Source organism: Macrotis lagotis, chromosome 2 (assembly GCF_037893015.1).
Source record: "Macrotis lagotis isolate mMagLag1 chromosome 2, bilby.v1.9.chrom.fasta, whole genome shotgun sequence".
Classification (NCBI taxonomy): domain Eukaryota; kingdom Metazoa; phylum Chordata; class Mammalia; order Peramelemorphia; family Peramelidae; genus Macrotis; species Macrotis lagotis.
The window spans coordinates 154,420,893-154,438,348 of NC_133659.1; the positions used below are offsets into that span (position 1 = coordinate 154,420,893).

The 17,456-nt window shown below is 41.2% G+C and overlaps 1 protein-coding gene across 2 annotated transcripts in view; it reads right to left on the reverse strand.

The window, feature by feature from the left end:
• ABCB10 (ATP binding cassette subfamily B member 10) overlaps nt 1–10,456 on the reverse strand; it is a 39,360-nt gene extending 28,904 nt beyond the window's left edge. The window contains exon 1 of one of the 2 annotated variants that reach the window (XM_074223030.1): nt 9,970–10,456. In XM_074223030.1, coding sequence (XP_074079131.1) covers nt 9,970–10,441 — 472 coding nt within the window. In that variant the 5' untranslated portion in view covers nt 10,442–10,456. Of the gene's footprint in view, nt 1–107; nt 9,134–9,969 lie in introns of those variants that run through there. The other variant, XM_074223031.1, reaches the window with a different exon arrangement.
• Nucleotides 10,457–17,456: the final 7,000 nt, after the last annotated feature.

Here is a 17,456-nt window from a genome sequence, read left to right on the forward strand (position 1 = left end):
AAAAACAAAGGACATCCCCATAAGAGCTTCAGCAACAAAGAAGGGAAGAACACTAGCTTCTCTGCCCAGAACTTTAGTTGGGCACTGAAAATGTCTCCATTAGATACCTGTGGAAAATCCACTTTGTAAACTGTCTTTCCCCAGCATACACCCAGGTGGTGGTAATTCAGATGAGCAAAGGTATGAGTACTTCTTATCTGCCCTCTCCCCGCCCCGCCATCACTGATTTATTTCCTGGATGGGTTGCCATCACTGATTTATTTCCTGGATGGGTTTCCTGATTGGAACATTCTACATGAGGAAACAGTAACAGATAAAGTTAAAGCATAAGTACTTTACAGCCACTCTTTCCACAATAGCCAAGATCTAGAGACTAAAGGGGTATGCATCAATTTGGGGATAGTTGACTTTATTCTGTCTTCATCTACTTCTTCCATTCTCTCACTGTTCAATCCCTTTGTAATATGGCTTTCAATCTTATCACTCAACAGAAATTATTCCCCCTCTCTCATCCTACACATTCAATAAATTGCCAAATCTTGTCATTTCTCTCTCTCTACAGCATTTTTCTTATCCAACAATTTCATCTCTTCACTCATAAAGCTATCTCCTTTATTTCAGGAACTCAGCATCTCTCTCCCACATTATTGTAAGAGACCACCAGACTCCCCTATTCAACTCCAGTGACTTTCTCTTTCCTCTAAAATAAAAATTCCTTTATCTTTTAAAGCCCCTCACAACCTGATGCTAACAGCTTTCCTACCACATTGGATATAAATCCCTTCTTTTCTCAAGTCTTGTACTCTACTATACAGACAAACTAAATGTAGAGTTCATTCTTTTTATTTATAGTCCCAGCACGTAATATATGTAACAGACATTTGATAAATATTTATTAATTGTTGATTGAAAGAAGTTAGGAAAAAGCTGGAATTATGACTTTAAGTAGCCTACTTTATTTTAGATGGTATTGATGACTAATGGGGAAAAGTTGCTAAACTCATTAGAGGCAACCTGAGAGTCTCAATGGAGACAGAGTGAAGAGGATCGATTTAACAAGTACAGTAGCACACTTTACTGAGCAGAGAAAGAAACTGAGATTTTATGAGGGAAGAAGTCAAAGTGATACTTAACTTACAAACTTGAGGAACTCTTAATGGCTCATGAAAACCAATGTACTGGAAAGTTTTCATTAAGCAATTAAATTTTTTTTCCCTTCATTTTCTTTTTAGTTTTTGCAACACAATGGGGTTAAGTGACTTGCCCAAGGCCTCACAGCAGGTAATTATTAAGTGTCTGAGGCCGGATTTGAACTTGGGTCCTCCTGACTTTAGGGCCGGTGCTCTATCCAATGTGCCACCTGCCACCTAGCCACCCCAGTCCTTCATTTTCAAAGAAGACCACATCAGGGAGATGACACCATGACAAGCACATGAAATGGATTTGAGTGAAAGGTTGCTGTACTAAGTCACCAGCCTCACTTTTTCCTCCAGAGCCATCTGGGTCCAGTGGCCAGATTTGAATCAGGAGATGGTTCTGATGAGGCAATCAAGATTAAGTGACTTACAACTAGTAAGAGTCAAGTGTGATATTGGATTCCAACTCCCATCTATCTGATTCCAAGGTCAGTGCTCTATTGACTGTACCACCAAGCTGTCCTTCATGTAATTAAATTTAAATAAATGACGGAAACCAGCTCCTAAAATTCACTTCACTTGTGATAAGGGTCCACCAGCTCTTGAGACATAGTATGGCAAAAGAAATAGAGGGCTGACCTGGGAGGCAGCAAGACATGAATTCCAGTCCTGTCTCTCTTCATAAGACTAGTTTGTGGCACTATGGGTAAGTCACACTCAAGCAATCAAGGACCAAGGCTGATCTGCATCAGTGAAGAATTCCCTGTACCAGTGAAATCTTAGGTCTGAGTCCTCCAATGGAGGGAGGAATGTCTACTGTGTAACCAAACACCCAAAATGCCTTTCACAGTTGCAATCGAGGAGAATGTAATAGCCATAATGAATAGATGATATCTTCGGTGAACACAGATCCAAATGTTCCAAAAGCTTTAATAAGTTTAAAACTACACTAAGACTTTCAATCCTATATATCTGGAAGTATACAAGTTGTATAACACAAAGTACATAGTATCATGAGGAGATAAAATTACAGCCAAAAAAAGAATCTAGGGCAGCCAAAAGGAGAAAAAGTAACCAGCTTCAATGGCTAGATTCCAATTCGGATAAAGAGCTTTTTAAGAAACATTTATATAATTACCCAAACATTTTATTAACAATAGTTATTCTCAACTCACCCCTTCCACCTCGTGCTGTGATTAGCTAACATTTATGTTTATGATACCACTTTTATATAATCATCAGTAGATAGAGCACCTCTTCTGACATTTCATGATTAAATTGTCCACATCATCAAAAAGAAAAACCTCAAAAGCCCAACTCTGGAGAAATCTGGACCACTGTCTTGAACCCCAGATGTCTTAAGGGAAATTCTGATTCTATGACATCAAGCACAGTTCTTCACTATAACTAAATGAGAATTGAATCAGAGAATATTGTGGCCTAGATACTCAGCCATCATAAGCATGGCCCCAGTGGATGTTGCAGTACTACTCAAGAAGTCCATTATGATAACAATGTTTGACCTTCATTCTCAAAGACCACAAGCCTTATTCCAAAGCTTGGAACACTGTTTCCAAACCCCAAGCTAACAAAGATAATTGAAACTGGGCTAGAAATACAAATGTAAGAGACTCTAACTTAGTGTTCTCAGCAGAATGGTGCTTGGTTTATTAAAAAAAAAAACAAAAAAGCAGTGCTTTCCTTGGCTCAGGAGGAGCTTAACAAAGTATGTTAAAAGTTTGTTAAATTGCATTAGCAAGCGTGCTGGGGGAAATTCTGATTAATTGAGAAACTTTCTAAAACACTTTGTTGCATTATTAAATGCATTACAACAAAACACCTAAATATTTCTGTGAAGGATTTGGGATAAGAATTGTGATTTCCCCAATTTGGAGATTTCCTCCATCTTCAAATTATCAATCCACAATCTCTCACTAAATGTTTGATATCAATTTATTTTCTTGCTTTTTGCCTCTTTTTTGTAAAAAGCAAATGCAAAGTAAAAAAACTTTTTTTGATCAAACATTTCAGTTATTTTTCCATAAGTTCAAAGATCTAAGAAAGACCCTTATAAACCCCATAAACATCCTTTTTAGAGGTGAAGAAACTGAAGCCCAGAGAAGATAAATGACTGGTACAAGACTACATAGGTAGGTAAGTGAGAGGTACAAAATAAATCCAGGTCCCCTAACTCTAAAGCAGAGGTTCTTAATCTTTTCTATGACCCTGGACCCCTTTGACAACCTATGGAAACCTATGGATTCCTCAGAGTAGTGCTTTTAGATTAATAAAATACATAGGATTGTAAAGGAAACCAATTTTATTAGAATATAGTTATCAAAATATATATCTTTTTAAAGTTCATGGACACCAGGTTAAGCATTCTTGCCTAAAGTCAAGACTCCTTCCATTATACTCAGTCTACTTATCCTCTTAACTCATCTCCCCTTTGTTTTCCTTTGTCTTTTTATTCGGAGGTTCTGGTATAGTACCTGGTTCATGGTAATAAATATTTTATTAAAAACTTATTAAATATTACCTAGCTGTGTGGCCTTGGGCAAGCCACTTAATCCTATTTGCCTTGCAAAAAAAACTAATTAAAAAACTTATTAAATGAATATGAATTGCTTCATTCAAATGTCTCAGGTTCCCTTAAGTCTGCAATTCAAGTATCATTTGAGGCTCAAGTATACACTACCAATACTTAAATTAATCTCCTTTCTTCCTGCATTCCTCAGATTCTCAACAGACCCCTAATATTACCTAATCTTAAACTAGCAACCTTTGTCCTTAAGTAGTCATCACCCCTTTTGATCTTTAAAATGTGTCAAAATTTCTTACTTTATTTTCCTGATATTTAGCCAGATCATAAATTCCAAAGAGTCAAAAGAAGAAGAGCCCATTTGCCAAAAATGGGAAATGTCAAGATATGGTTCATTAACAAGATCATGGAGGGTCCCAGCTTATTTCAGAGACAGTCTCTGCATTGGCAACGGGAAGGTTCTCTTTTTGATGATTCTATTGACTCCTCTATATTGCTCCCTCCCCTCCTGATAAGGTATTTCTGGGATCAATCTTGTAACTTCACTAATATCTCATTCATTTTAACAAAATAACTAAAAAATGGATCAAAGAATGCAAATGAGGTTGGTTAAAAAAAAAATCCCAAGATCAACTCACTCAACAATACTTTGTCAAGAACCTAAAAGGTGTTCTGTAGCCCTCAAATGATGCCTTAAATTAAAAAAAAAAAATTTATCACTAATTGCCTGGGAATCTGGACCAGCAGGAAGAAAGGAAAACCCTAAAAAAGAATTATGTTTACAGAGTACAAATAATTTTGGAAAATTGAAAAATAGCATGTTTTCACACAAATTATGCAAGGTATAAAAGTTCTTTTAAAAAAAATGTGGTTGAAGGATTAAGCTTTCAATGGTCCCTCCTATCAGTCAGATAGCAAGAACATAAGAAGCAGTTCCTTCTTATCCCTCTTATCCCACCCTGAACTGAAGTCAGGGAGCAAGCATCTAGAATCTCAAGTCACCTTTTGGTTGAAGAGATAAAGAAACTATCAAGGGAAAAAAGGCACATCACAACTCACTAACTAACCACAAGAAGAAACCTTTGCTATCAGGAAAAAGGAAAGCAGTGGTGGAAGTTTAGGTTAGAAATTCAAATGAGGGGATCTTTTTAAAAAGATATAAATAAATAACTTACGTTATACAAGTTTGAGATTCAATTTTTGCAATCAGCTTAATTGGTTTGAATTGTCTAACACACTGAAGAAAGGGCCAAAAAGAGAATTGTCACTATTCTGTTTTAGTATTTACATTTTCAAAACTAATTTTTATCTGTGCCTTGCTTTTTGCTTTATATTTTAGAAATTTCAAGGGTATGATTGGAAAAATAATAATAAAATAATAACTACTTTTAAACGCCAATCTTTGAAGGGTTGGTATGGAATTATTCCATGATTTTTGTCTTTGTAGTTCTCTTATAAGCAATTTTAAAAAAATGATTCATGACTGATGAACTCTACTTCACTTTGGACCCACATTGCCAAGACCTTAATCAATTTGAATGTGTCCTATAATACAATGAATCATTATGATTTTATACAAATTTGTTCCAATAATGCTGCAACATATGGCTTATAGCTTTCTTTTTTTTGTTTGTTTTACTAATGAATGTTCTTTTAAACAGCAATATTTTTATCTTGTTCTTTTTAACCATCTTCAACTAAATTTAAGCAAATTTTTAAAATTCCCAATACAAATACATATCTTTCTGCATTTTAAATTCAGAACTCCTCTGTCAGAAGGAAAATGGCATAATTCATTTTTATTCTTTTGGATTTGCAATTTATCATTTAATTAACCAGTTCTAAAGCTTTTCAAAACTGTTTTTCTCTTTATAGTTATCATCCTATAAATCGTCCTCCTGGTTTTCCTCACTTTGCTCTGAGCCAGCTCACAAGACTTCCCAGTTTCAACTCAAGTTGCCCATTTCATCATTTCTTATGGCACAAGGACATATTTTCTTACATTCATGTACCCCAATTTGTTTTGCCATTGTCCTTGGTTTCCAATATTTAATTACCATAAAACCCAAATACATTGTCTATGAAAAATCCATATCCCCTACCTTAACACCCTGACTCCTATTTTGTAATACACATTTTCAAATCCATATATCAAAATATCAACCCATTTTATAGGAAAAGGAGGTATATGCTTTGATTTATTTTAAGGTTATCATCAGTTTTATTTTCTTAAAGTAGCACACATCGTGGCTGAGCATGCACTCTGGAGAGGAAAGACAGATCAAGATTATATGATGACCTGATAGTAGAAGAATTAAAATTTTCTTAAAAAGAAAGAAAAAGGAAAAAAACCATTTTGTCCCAAGTTACTAAAAAATTCCTCAGAATATTTATTAAAAATGTACCATATCCTCACCAATCAATAATAAGAGCAAAGATAATGCCCTATATTTGTCTAGCACTTTATACTTGATATCAAGTGCTTCCAAATACACTGGAGCCTCATAGCACTACAGCAAGACCAGTAGAACTATTTCTGAGGGGAAAAAAAGACTGAAAAGGCTAAGTTTTCCAAATTCCTAATAAAATACTTTTTGTGCTGTTTGTCTAGCCCAGGGTTACTTAACCTGATCAGGGTCTCCTAAGAAGTCAGTGTCTAGCTTCCAAGGGTTACAAGATTGTGGAAGGGAAAAAAACTTACACCTTCATTTTCACTAACTTTAGTGAAATTTAGCATTTATGCAGGCAACAAATACCAGCCTGTCCATAAGCCCTAACAGTGGTTAACTTAGTTTTAGTCACAGGAGGGAACCCCCAGTAAAGGGTACTCTCAGTATGGAGATATTCATAACTAATAATCATGAAACAACCATGGAGTTGTAGGGACACAGACTTAGAATCAGAAGAGACCTCAGAGGCTATAGGCCCCCCTCCCAATTTTACAGATGAAGAAACTGAGAAACAGAGGGGTTTAATAACTTGTCCGTGACCACACTGCTAGCAGGTGCCGAAGGGAAGATTCAAGGCTAGAATTCTTTACCATATGGCATTAGAGAGTTCCTTGAGAGCAGAAACTATTTGCTCCTTTTTGCATGCCCACTGCCTGGCACAGCAGTAATAATAATAATCCTAATAAATGTTTACTGATTGATGACCTGCCTTGTGGGCATTTACCATCCAAACACATACTGGTTTTATAAACAAAGGCAAATAATCAGTATAGTGAAAACAATGGATTTTAAGACTTAAAGGCCTAAGTTTGAATGACTATATATAATAGCTGGCTCATTTCCCTCATCTACTGAATGAGGGAATTGAATTAAGATGATCTCTGGAAACCCCTTTTAGAAGAAACATTTTATAATCCTACTTACCTATCTTAACTTGTCTTTTTATCTGCAAAATGGGTAAAAGTCACACTCTCAATGTTGGCAGGATGGTTTTGTACAATGCTATATAAATATATTGGCATATTTAATAAAGGGCCAGGTTAAGTGGCACAATGGATAGTGCCAGGCCTGAAGTCAGGAAGAACTGATTTCTTCCTGAGTTCAAATTTGGTATCTGACACCTACTAGCTGTGTGACCCCAGGCAAGTCACTTTACCTTGTTTACTTCAATTTCCTCATCTGTAAAATAACCTGGAGAAGGAAATGGCAGACCATTTCAGTATCTTTGCCAAGAAAATCCCAAATGTTTCAGCACAAGTGAAACAAATCAATAAATATTTAATAAAATATAAGGTTTGAAGAGAAAGTCTTCCACATTCCTTTGTCTCTTTAAGATTCTCAACCAAACTGTCAGTTTTTTTAAGGAGTTTCTAAAACACTTAAAGTAGAATAGAAGTTATAACCAACATCCTTAAAATTGGCATTATGTCCTAGGAACAGAGATGGCAACTAGACGTGTAATTTCACTGGCTTAGGGAATTCTAGGATAAGGAATTTTCTTCTACAAATTCAGGTCAGCAGTAAGAGTTGACTGTAGCATAAGTGACCTTATGCATGTGGACAATATGTCAGAAAGGCAGGCCTGGTTTGGAAGAGAGTTCTCTATCCACTATACCTCTTGGCATAATAGGTCATTTAACCCAACACCCTCAATCAACCTACATATTATAGAAGAGAAAATGAGCCCCAGTTGTCCATGCTCTATGAGTAAGTAGTAGAATCAAGATATAAACCTAAGTTTGATTCCAGAGCTAGCACCCTTTCTACTAGCTAAAGCATACCTTGTATACCTAATACTGGTGGGCAAACTAAGCCATAAAAATTGCCTTTAAACATTTGAATTATGATTTTGGGGAAAGCTATGAATGCATACTTTGATATTTATTTAAGAAATTACTTAATTTTCCCCAAATTGCTGATAAAAGGGTTTCTTAACTGGAAAGTCCTACACTTCAGTCATAAGTTGGAGGATGAAAAACATTTTGGTTATTTTCAGTGCTTCCAAGATTTAACTAGTTTCTCAAAACTTTTTTCTTTCCAAATCTTTGAATTATCCTGAAAAGTTCCAAACTAATCCAAGATGAGGCAATGGAATTCAGTAGGCAGAAACAGTATTGAGTAACCAGAGAGTTGGAAGATTTTTATTTTTACCCTGAGGGGGAAAAAAGATAAGTGTATGATTTGTACATTTTCCTTGAGCAAATACAATAAAATGTACATTAACAATGGGGGTATGTTTAATAACTAGGGCTAACCAATAAATGTTGGGAATATACCATCTCCTTCAGTGATCAACTCCATATGGCCAATTACTATCTCTTTGTAGATAGTTCCCAGGTCTAAACATTTAGCCCTATTCTTTCTTCTAAACACTAGTCCTTTATCACTAATTGTCAAAGGAACAGTCCAAAAACAGAATTCATGATCTTTCTCCCCAATCTTCCCTTCCTTGGAACTGTCCTACTACTAGAGCGCATGCCACCATCTTGCTTTCTCCAGACTCCCAACCTCAGTATTTTCTTGGATTCTTCCCTCTTACCTCATGTAACCAGTCTGGAAGTCTTCTAGCTTCTACTTTTCATACCATCTCTTGCATCCGTTCCTTTTGATCATCTCACAAAATCACTACCTTCGTTCAAACTTTTGTTTTCTGTATATTCTCACTGCCTGAAATCTCTCCCCGCTGGAATTCGTCCCTCACAAAATCAACCAAATTATTCTCCTAAAGGGTAGGTCTGCTGACCATTTTGCTCTGCTCGATAAACTCTGGTGGTTCCTATTGCTTCCAGAATCCAACAGAAAATCCTCTTCAAAAACTAGACAGTGGAGTCGGGAGTACCTGGGTTCAAATTTGGCCTCAGACACTTAATTACCTGGCTGTGTGGCCTTGGGCAAATCACTTAACCCTATTTGCCTTGCAAAAACTATCCCCTCACTACCTTTCCATGCCATGACCTATGACCCTCTGCTCCTCATGCGCGGGGATGTCCTCCTCCCTCCCAGCTGCTCCCCAAGTCTGCTGGCCCCCACATCTTGACGACACAGCTCGGAGCCCCCCTCCCCTCTGCATACTTGAGCCTTGCCCAGCTCCATGCTGTGCTCTTCACGGTCTCTCCCGCATTGCTGCACCAGCTTCTTGAGGGCAGGGGCTGTTTTTTGCCTTTTCCTACGTGCCCAGGGCAGTGTCTGCCCCAACCGAGTTCTTTAAATACACACTTGTTGATTGAGAATTCAGCAAACCTAGGGGCAGCGAGGTGGCGCAGCGGCCCCGGAGTCAGGACCTGTGTTCAAGTCCCCTCGGACGCGTAATAATTACCTAGCCGTGACATTGCAAGGAAAAAAGGTCTAAAAACAAAAAGAGAATTCCCCAACACAGCGGTTTGACCCTGGAAGTACTGGGGATAACGAGGCGCGGCCGCTCCATCGGCAGCCCGGGGGCCTCGCGCTGACTGGGGAACAGGGGTTCGGGGCACTTGGGCTTCTCCGGCCCGCGGGCTTCGGGCCCGAGCCCTCGGCAAGGACTCCAGGGCCCCAGGGGGCGGCTCGAGCGGAGCTGGAGCTCAAAGCCCCTGAGCCCGGGCCGCGGGCCGGACAAGCCCTCGGGGCCGCGGGCCGCGGGCCGGACAAGCCCTCGGGGCCGCGGGCCGGACAAGCCCTCGGGGCCGCGGGCCGGACAAGCCCTCGGGGCCGCGGGCCGGACAAGCCCTCGGGGCCGCGGGCCGGCGCGGGCTCCTTCCCGCCTCGCTCCGGGCGGCCGGGCGGTCAGCGAGGAGGCGCGGGGGTCCGGGGGGCAGGCGCGGGGTCCCGGGGAGGCGCGGGGGGCAGGCGCGGGGGGCCCTACCTGCTAGCCTCCAGCGCTCGGGGTACGCCAAGCCCAGGAGCTTCCTGGCGTCGGAGCCGCCGAGGGGCGCGGGGCGCCGGCGCGGGGGGTCCGGGGGGCCGTCGCCGCCCGCGCCCGGCCGGGCCGGGGCCAGCCTCAGCCCCCGAGCCGGCCCCCCTCTCGCCCCGCCGGAGGGCCCCGCGCGCAGCCCCAGGAGCCGCACGAGCCGCGCCCCCCGGCCCGAGGCGCCGGGGCCGGCGCCGCAGCAGCGCGGGCGGCCGGGGGGCGGGGAGCGGGCCGGAGCCCCCGCCGAGGCGCAGCCGCGCGCGCGGCCCAGGAGCAGCAGCAGCAGCGGCGGCCGGAGGCCGCGGCCCGGGAAGCCCGCCCTGGGGCCCGGGAAGCCCGCCATGGGGCCCGGGAAGCTCGCCATGGGGCCCGGGAAGCCCGCCATGGGGCCCGGGAAGCTCGCCCTGGGGCCCGGGAAGCTCGCCATGGGGCCCGGGGGCCGGGCGCGCGGCGCGGAGCGGCGGCGGCTACTGAGGCTCCGGCCCGGCCCCGCGCGCGGCCCCGCCCCGGGGAGCCGCCGGCCGGCGTTCTGCTATGTCATCCTTCCTTATCGGAGGCCCGGGGCCGCCCCTTCGGGCCCAGCCTCCCCGGGCTGCACTCCCCTCGGCCCGGCCGCTGGGCCGCCGGCGCCCCGGCCCTGGCGCGAACGCCGAGTCTGGCCCACGTCCCGGCCCGGGGCCCAGGAACGCGCGCCGGCCCACGCGCTTCTCCCCCATCCCCCAGGGCCACGGGCCCCCCATCCCCGCCCGCGCGCGTAGCGGCCGGCCCCGGGGTCCCGTCCCTTCCCCGGGGTCCCCGCCCGCACTCGGCTCCCCACGGCGCCCCCTGCCGCTTCCCCTGGGGCTCGGACTCGGGCGGGACCTGCGCTGCGCCCGGCCGCCGCTAGGGGGCGAACCCAAGGGCCCGGCCGCCGAGCAGAAAGAAGCGCGCGGAAAGCTCGGACTGCGCTCTGCGGCTGCGCACGACAGACCCTCGCGATCCTTCTCGCGCTCTCCCGGGGCTCGCCACGCCCCCCTCGCCATCTGGGAATACTGGGGCGTGCCCTTTTTCGCGCCGCGCGGCCTGGGCAGTAAGGACAGACCCGATCAGTCGATGCCGAGTGTAAGGATGAAGAGCAGCTCCGCTTGGATCACGCCTCCTACCTGGGGCGCCGAGCTGACAATATCTCGGCCCCCCTGTGCCAGCACTAGTGCCAGGCGTGCAAACAGTCAAAGTCCAGCGGGAGGGGTGCCAGGCGGAGGAGGAGGAGAGAAACAAGCAGCTAACGTTTGTGTGGGGTTGTTTTCACACATCTAGGCACATTCAACAGACCCTCGTAAGGACCCCAAGTGGCATTATCCCTTTTTAACAGCTGAGTGAACTGAGGTCGCAGTGGGTCTTTCAGGCTCTCACAGCTAACAAAGTGCCAGGGCTTAGACTCAAACCCAACCAGGCCCACCTCCATCTCCCACCAGTTCCCGGTCCTCCTAATCACACCTGGAAGACCTTCATTTTTGTCTAAGGATTTAGACTAGAAAGAGTTCTGGGTTTTGAGGCAGAATAAGAATGGCACCAGCTGTGGGAGGTAGTGATGTAGCTCTTTTACATACATCATCTCATTTAATCAACAGTCTTGAGAGATAAGCCCAGGGGTATTATCACCATTTAACACATGAGGAAACTGAGGCTGAGAGCTTAAAAGACTTGGTCAAAAATCACAGAGTAAGTGTTGGGGGGCGGTAAGAACCTGAAGCCAGGTCTTCCTGTGAATAACCCCAGCCCCTTTTGAGGTACAGAAGCAGTCTTTTGGGGTGCAGCTGTAGAAATCTTGGTGGATCACTGAGCAGTCTCCTACAACTCTGCAAGATAGAAGCTTGTTTTTATGTCCTGACTCTAATAACAGTTGTGTGACCTCACTAAGTGAACCTCATCTATAAAATGGGAACCATAATCAAATAACAAACTATTTGTAAAGTACCTGGCATATATGAAAAGCTATAAAAATCCTAACTTTTCTTATTAGTAATGCCAGCAGAAATACCTACCTCAGGGGCAGCTAGGTGGCACAGTGGATAGAGCAAGGGCCATGGAGGCAGGAGGACCTGAGTTCAACTGCAACTTCAGACACTTAATCATTACCTTAGCTGTGTGGCCTTGGGCAAGCCACTTAATCTCATTTGCCTTGCAAAAACTAAAAAAGAAAAGAAAAGAAAAGAAAGAAATACCTACCTCTTATTGGTGTTGGGAGAATCAAATGAGACTTTATTGAAAGTGCTTTTGTCTTTTTTTTTCTTTTTCTTTTTTTAGATTTTGCAAGGCAATGGGGTTAAGTGGCTTGCCCAAGGCCACAGGACTAGGTAATTATTAAGTGTCTGAAGTTGCAGTTGAACTCAGGTACTCCTGACTCCAAGGCCAGCGCTCTATCCACTGCGCCACCTAGCTACCCCGAAAGTGCTTTTGAAGTGTAAATTGCTCCTCCTAGCCATGGTCTGCAGTTCCTAGTATTGTAATTCTGACTTCTGACTTAAGAATCCAGGAATTTTTCTACAGTGACTCCAGCAGAAATCCATTATAAAGGTTGATTTAGAGGAAAGAGTGAGAGATGTGACCTTAAAGGTTGAGAAGCAGATGGGATTTAATAGAAAGAACCTGGGAGAAAGGATAATGATCATTTTTGGAAGGTTTGTGGGAAATCTGGGACACTATTACACTGTTGGTGGAGCTGTGAATTCATCCAACCTTTCTGGAAAGCTATTTGGAACAGCAACATGGGAGTGATGATCAACCTTGAAGGACTTGCTCATTCCATCAGTGCAACAATCGGGAACAATTTTGAGCTGTCTGCAAAGGAGAGTGCCATCTGTATCCAGATAAAATGTGAAGTTTGAACAAAGTTCAAGGACTATTCCCTTTAATTTAAAAAAAAAAACAGATATCTTATTATCTGATCTTGTTACCTCTTATACTTCTTGTCTCTTTAAGGATATGATTTCTTTCTCATCACACCCAATTTGGATCAAAGTACAACATGGAAACAAAGTAAAAACTGACAGATTGCTTTCCATGGGGGGGAGGAGTAAGATGGGGGGGGGAATTGTAAAACTCAGATAATATCTTTAATAAAAATAAATTTAAAAAAAAGAAAGAACCTGGGATTGGTACTTAAACTTGAATCAAGTCTTTGGATTTCTAGCTGAATGAGCAAGTCAACAATCTCTTTAAACTTCAGTTTTCTCATCTGAAAATGGTCATGATAATTCTTATACAGAGGATAGAATACTTGCCTTGTAGTAAAGATCTAGGTGCAAGACCAGCCTCTGACATTACCCATAAATGGGCAAGTCACTTAAACTCCTGATTTAAGTTACTTAAACTCCCAGAATAAGAAGAAAAGGAACGAAATTTCTATACTGATGAAATAGTATAGACTACCTCCAATTCAGTCTTTCTTCATCAGGATAAACTCTAGGATAAATTCATCAAAAGAAATATCATTAGGGTAACTGCTCCAGCTTTGGTATTCAAAATTCCCTCAGTACTCTGTTACTTTTGTTCTCTAATTAGAGGGAAGAGAAAAAAAAGACAACTTCCCCAAATCCTCCCTTTATAAAGGGCTCCAAATTTTTCAGCCTTCTCTCCCATTTTTCATTGGCTTCTCTCCAGATATTTGATGAGCTTCTTACTATCTGGTCCCCCTCAATCTTTCTTCTCTTCTGGCTATTATTCTCCCCAAACCTTTTCACTGTGCCTGGCAATCAGTAAGGGCTTAATTAATGCTAATTGACTATTGACAATCCTTGATCTCAAACCTTTGCAGTACTTTGAAGGATTGTTGTGTTATACAATTTAGAATCTGACCTAGGCTGTGCTTCCTTCCTTTAACCTGGAAAGCTTCAAAAGATTCTATAAGGTCTAAGTAGGATGAGAAACAGCAGGTTTGTGGGTTCAGCAGCGGTGGGATTAAACTTCAACAAGGAAAGCATTGCAATCCAAAAGAAAGCAAGACCACTGGAAACAAGATCAGATTGTGCCCAGAAGTGAAATGTAAATGAATAATTAGCAAGCTTACAAAGAAATTGTATACCAAAGAGGCTTGACTATTCACTTTCCAACTGATATCAGTACACTGGAACTGAGGTAGTATCCATACTGGATTCTATTCTAATTAGTTTTTGATTCTTTATTGCTTTATTGCTTCTTAGTATTACCTACTTCATAACAATGCTGTGAGGTTGAAATGTTTCTCTGAATTTCTTGTTATTTCTTCCAGCAAAATAATATTCCAATTCTTTTCTTTTTTGGTCTGGATCTATAATTTCATATTGTGATCTACCAGGAAGCATTGAGAAATTCATTCACTTGTTCAAGGTCATGGGAACCTTATGTTAATTCTCTATCCACTCTGCTCTGCTGCTTCTCCTATATTAACAGATCATAGTGTTGGGTTTTTTTGGTTGTTGTTTAATTTATGGGTGCCCACCTTGTTTCTGGTTCTTCATGACCACATAAAGCACTGCTATGAATATTTATTTTTATCTTTTGACTTCCTTAGGGTTATATGCCCAACAGAGGGATTGCTGAGGTCTTTCCACTATTCTCCTTCAATAGGACTTCGAGGAAAATCTTATAGTTTCAAGAAAACAATTCAGGTCTCACAGGTGTTTTACTTTTTTTATGGCACCTCAATTTTTTTTTATTTTGCTTTTACTTCTAAAAATTAGTCCTTGTGAAATAAGCTGAACAGTTTCCATTGATATAATTTTATGCTCAAGAACCTCCCAAATACAATAAAAGAAATAGTATAGACACTTAAGGTGGGTGGTTGTTCTATAACTCGATTAAAATGTTAGAAGTATCATAGAATTTTAAAAATGTATTTTTATTCATCTCTTTTGTTTTTACATTATTTTCATTTTCAGATATGCTCACCAACTCATAGCAAGTGCTCCCCTGTTACAAAGGTTAAAAGGGGGGGGGAGCAGTCCAGCACAACCAACACATCAATTGTCAGACAAATCATCTCTGCAAAGAAGAGAAGTAAAATTTTTTTAGCTCTTTAGGTCAGGCTTGATTATTATAATCATACAGTTTTCATTTTTTTAAAAATTCTTTCCATTTACATTATTTTCTCAAACAGTAAATATTATTGATATCTTTTTGTTTTTATATCACATTACATTCTTATAATCATGCATATTTTCTTGCTTCTGCTTCCTTCACTCTGCATTGTTTCACATGTCTTTCTATGTTTAATAGGAAGTTATTAATAACATTAACGTGTAATAACTTCTCTTAATTCTCAAATTTATTTCTTCTTACAGCATGATCCTATTCTATTACATTTTGTCTCTAAAATAATGAAATTAATGAAAAGTAAAGAAAATAAAAAATCCAATGATATTTCTTATTTGTCAATTATCAAATGAAACCATTTGCAAAATTCAGTTTAATGGCTCAGTTCCAACACCTAATCCTTCATGCATTTGTTAAGATCATAAAAGTCTCCTTAATCAAAGCGTCCATTGAAATTACTGTAATCATCAACTTTCTATTTTTTCCTCTTTAAAAATTTTTTTGAACCATTATTTTTCAGTTCTGAATTCTCTCCTTCCTTCTGATCCCTACTCCATGCATTGAATTGGCAAGAAATATGACATCCATTATATACATATATATATATATGAAGTCTTGCAAAATGTATTTCCACTACAGTCATGTTGTGAGGAAATAAATAACAAGAAATAAAAAGAAAGTGAAAGAAAAACATGTGTCTGTCTGCACTCAAAGTTCATCAGTTCTATCTTTGGAGGTGGCTAGCATTTGAGTGGTGGATCACTGTATTGATTAGAGTAGATAATTCTTTCATAGTTAATTGTCATTACAAAATGCTGTTTCTGTGTTCAATATTCTTTTAGTTTTGCTCATTTCACTTTGCATCAGCTCATACAAGTCTTCTGAGGTTTTTCTGAAACTATCCCATTTGTCATTTTTTTAGGGGTTTTGGGTTTGTTTTTTTTTTGGCAAGGCAATGGGGTTAAGTGGCTTGCCCAAGTCCACACAGCTAGTTTCAGCCTAAGCAACCATGTGGAAACTTAAGTGGAGCCAGTCACAAGACATGAAGACTCAGAGGTTTATATTTGTGATGATTTAATGTCTAATTGTCTATGAAGCCAAAAAAACTGCTGTCTTGGGAATTTCTGAGCTAGAACTTCATGTGTATATAAAAGGTGATCCATGCATGTTTAAATATGCTTTTTTTCCTTTTGGTTATGAGAGGTTTAGAGCTGCTAAACTGGGGAGACCTGGACAGCTGCCCTATTTGTTACTTGGCAGTGGCAACTTTGATTATATGGTTACCTCTATCTCTTTGTGTATATTCTTTCCTTTATTAAATGAATGCACAGCTACCTGGAAGTGACCTTGTCCAGTCATTGAGTTTGTGAGTTTTGGAGATCCAGTGATTTCAGTAAGGATCTTATTGTTAACTGATAAGTTGGAGGTATAATACACTGAAGTCACAGAAACCAAAAGCTGACAGTAACCTTGAGAGAATTTGCAAAGTCTGAAGAAAATTGTGTGTTGCAGTTGAACAGCCTAGTCCAGTAAGTAGCAGGTCAACCAATTCAAAAGAGAAACTGACCCAAGCCCACTTGAGCCACCTGTCCATCACCAACACCTCACCTTTCAGCAAACTTCATGAGAGAGGGGAAAAGTACTTTAAGGATGGATAGTCAGAGGGTACCCACCTACCACTCCATGTTCTATACATATATTATTCACAACCATTAAATGTTAAGTCTGAGTCTACCTTTTCCTTGTCTATGCAAGGAAAAAGAACTGTTTTCACTGTGCTTTTTCTTTTTTTCTTTTTTCTAATTTTTTTAAGGTAATGGGGTTAAGTGACTTGCCCAGGGTCACACAGCTAGGTAATTATTAAATGTCAGAGCAGATTTGAACTGAGGCCCTCTTGACTCCAGGACTGGTAATCTATCCACTGGGCCACCTAGCTGCCCTCACTATGCTTTCTCAATAAATCACTTTAATAAAAGTTAATCAAGTTTACTGGTTGGTTGTCAAGAGGGTAGCAATGTGATGGAAGCACATGAGTGTTAAGAAGACAATAACCCTCAGGATTACCCCTATAACTTCTGAAATAATAGTAATCCCTCTGGAGACAGTCTGTTAGAGCTAATGAATATTAGAGAAGTAATCCCCAAAGGGTTATCACAATTTGTTTAGCCATTTCCTATATACTGAGAATCTATTTTCCTTCAAGTTATTTACAACCATAAAAGGTACTGCTATGAAAATTTTGAGGGCTCATTGGGTAGAATACTGGACTTGGAGTCGGGAAGACCTGAGTTCACACTTACTACCAAAGTAACTTGGACAAATCACTTTACCTATGTGGCCTCAGTTTCTATTGATAAAATGGCGATAAGAATAGTATCTATTTCCCAAGG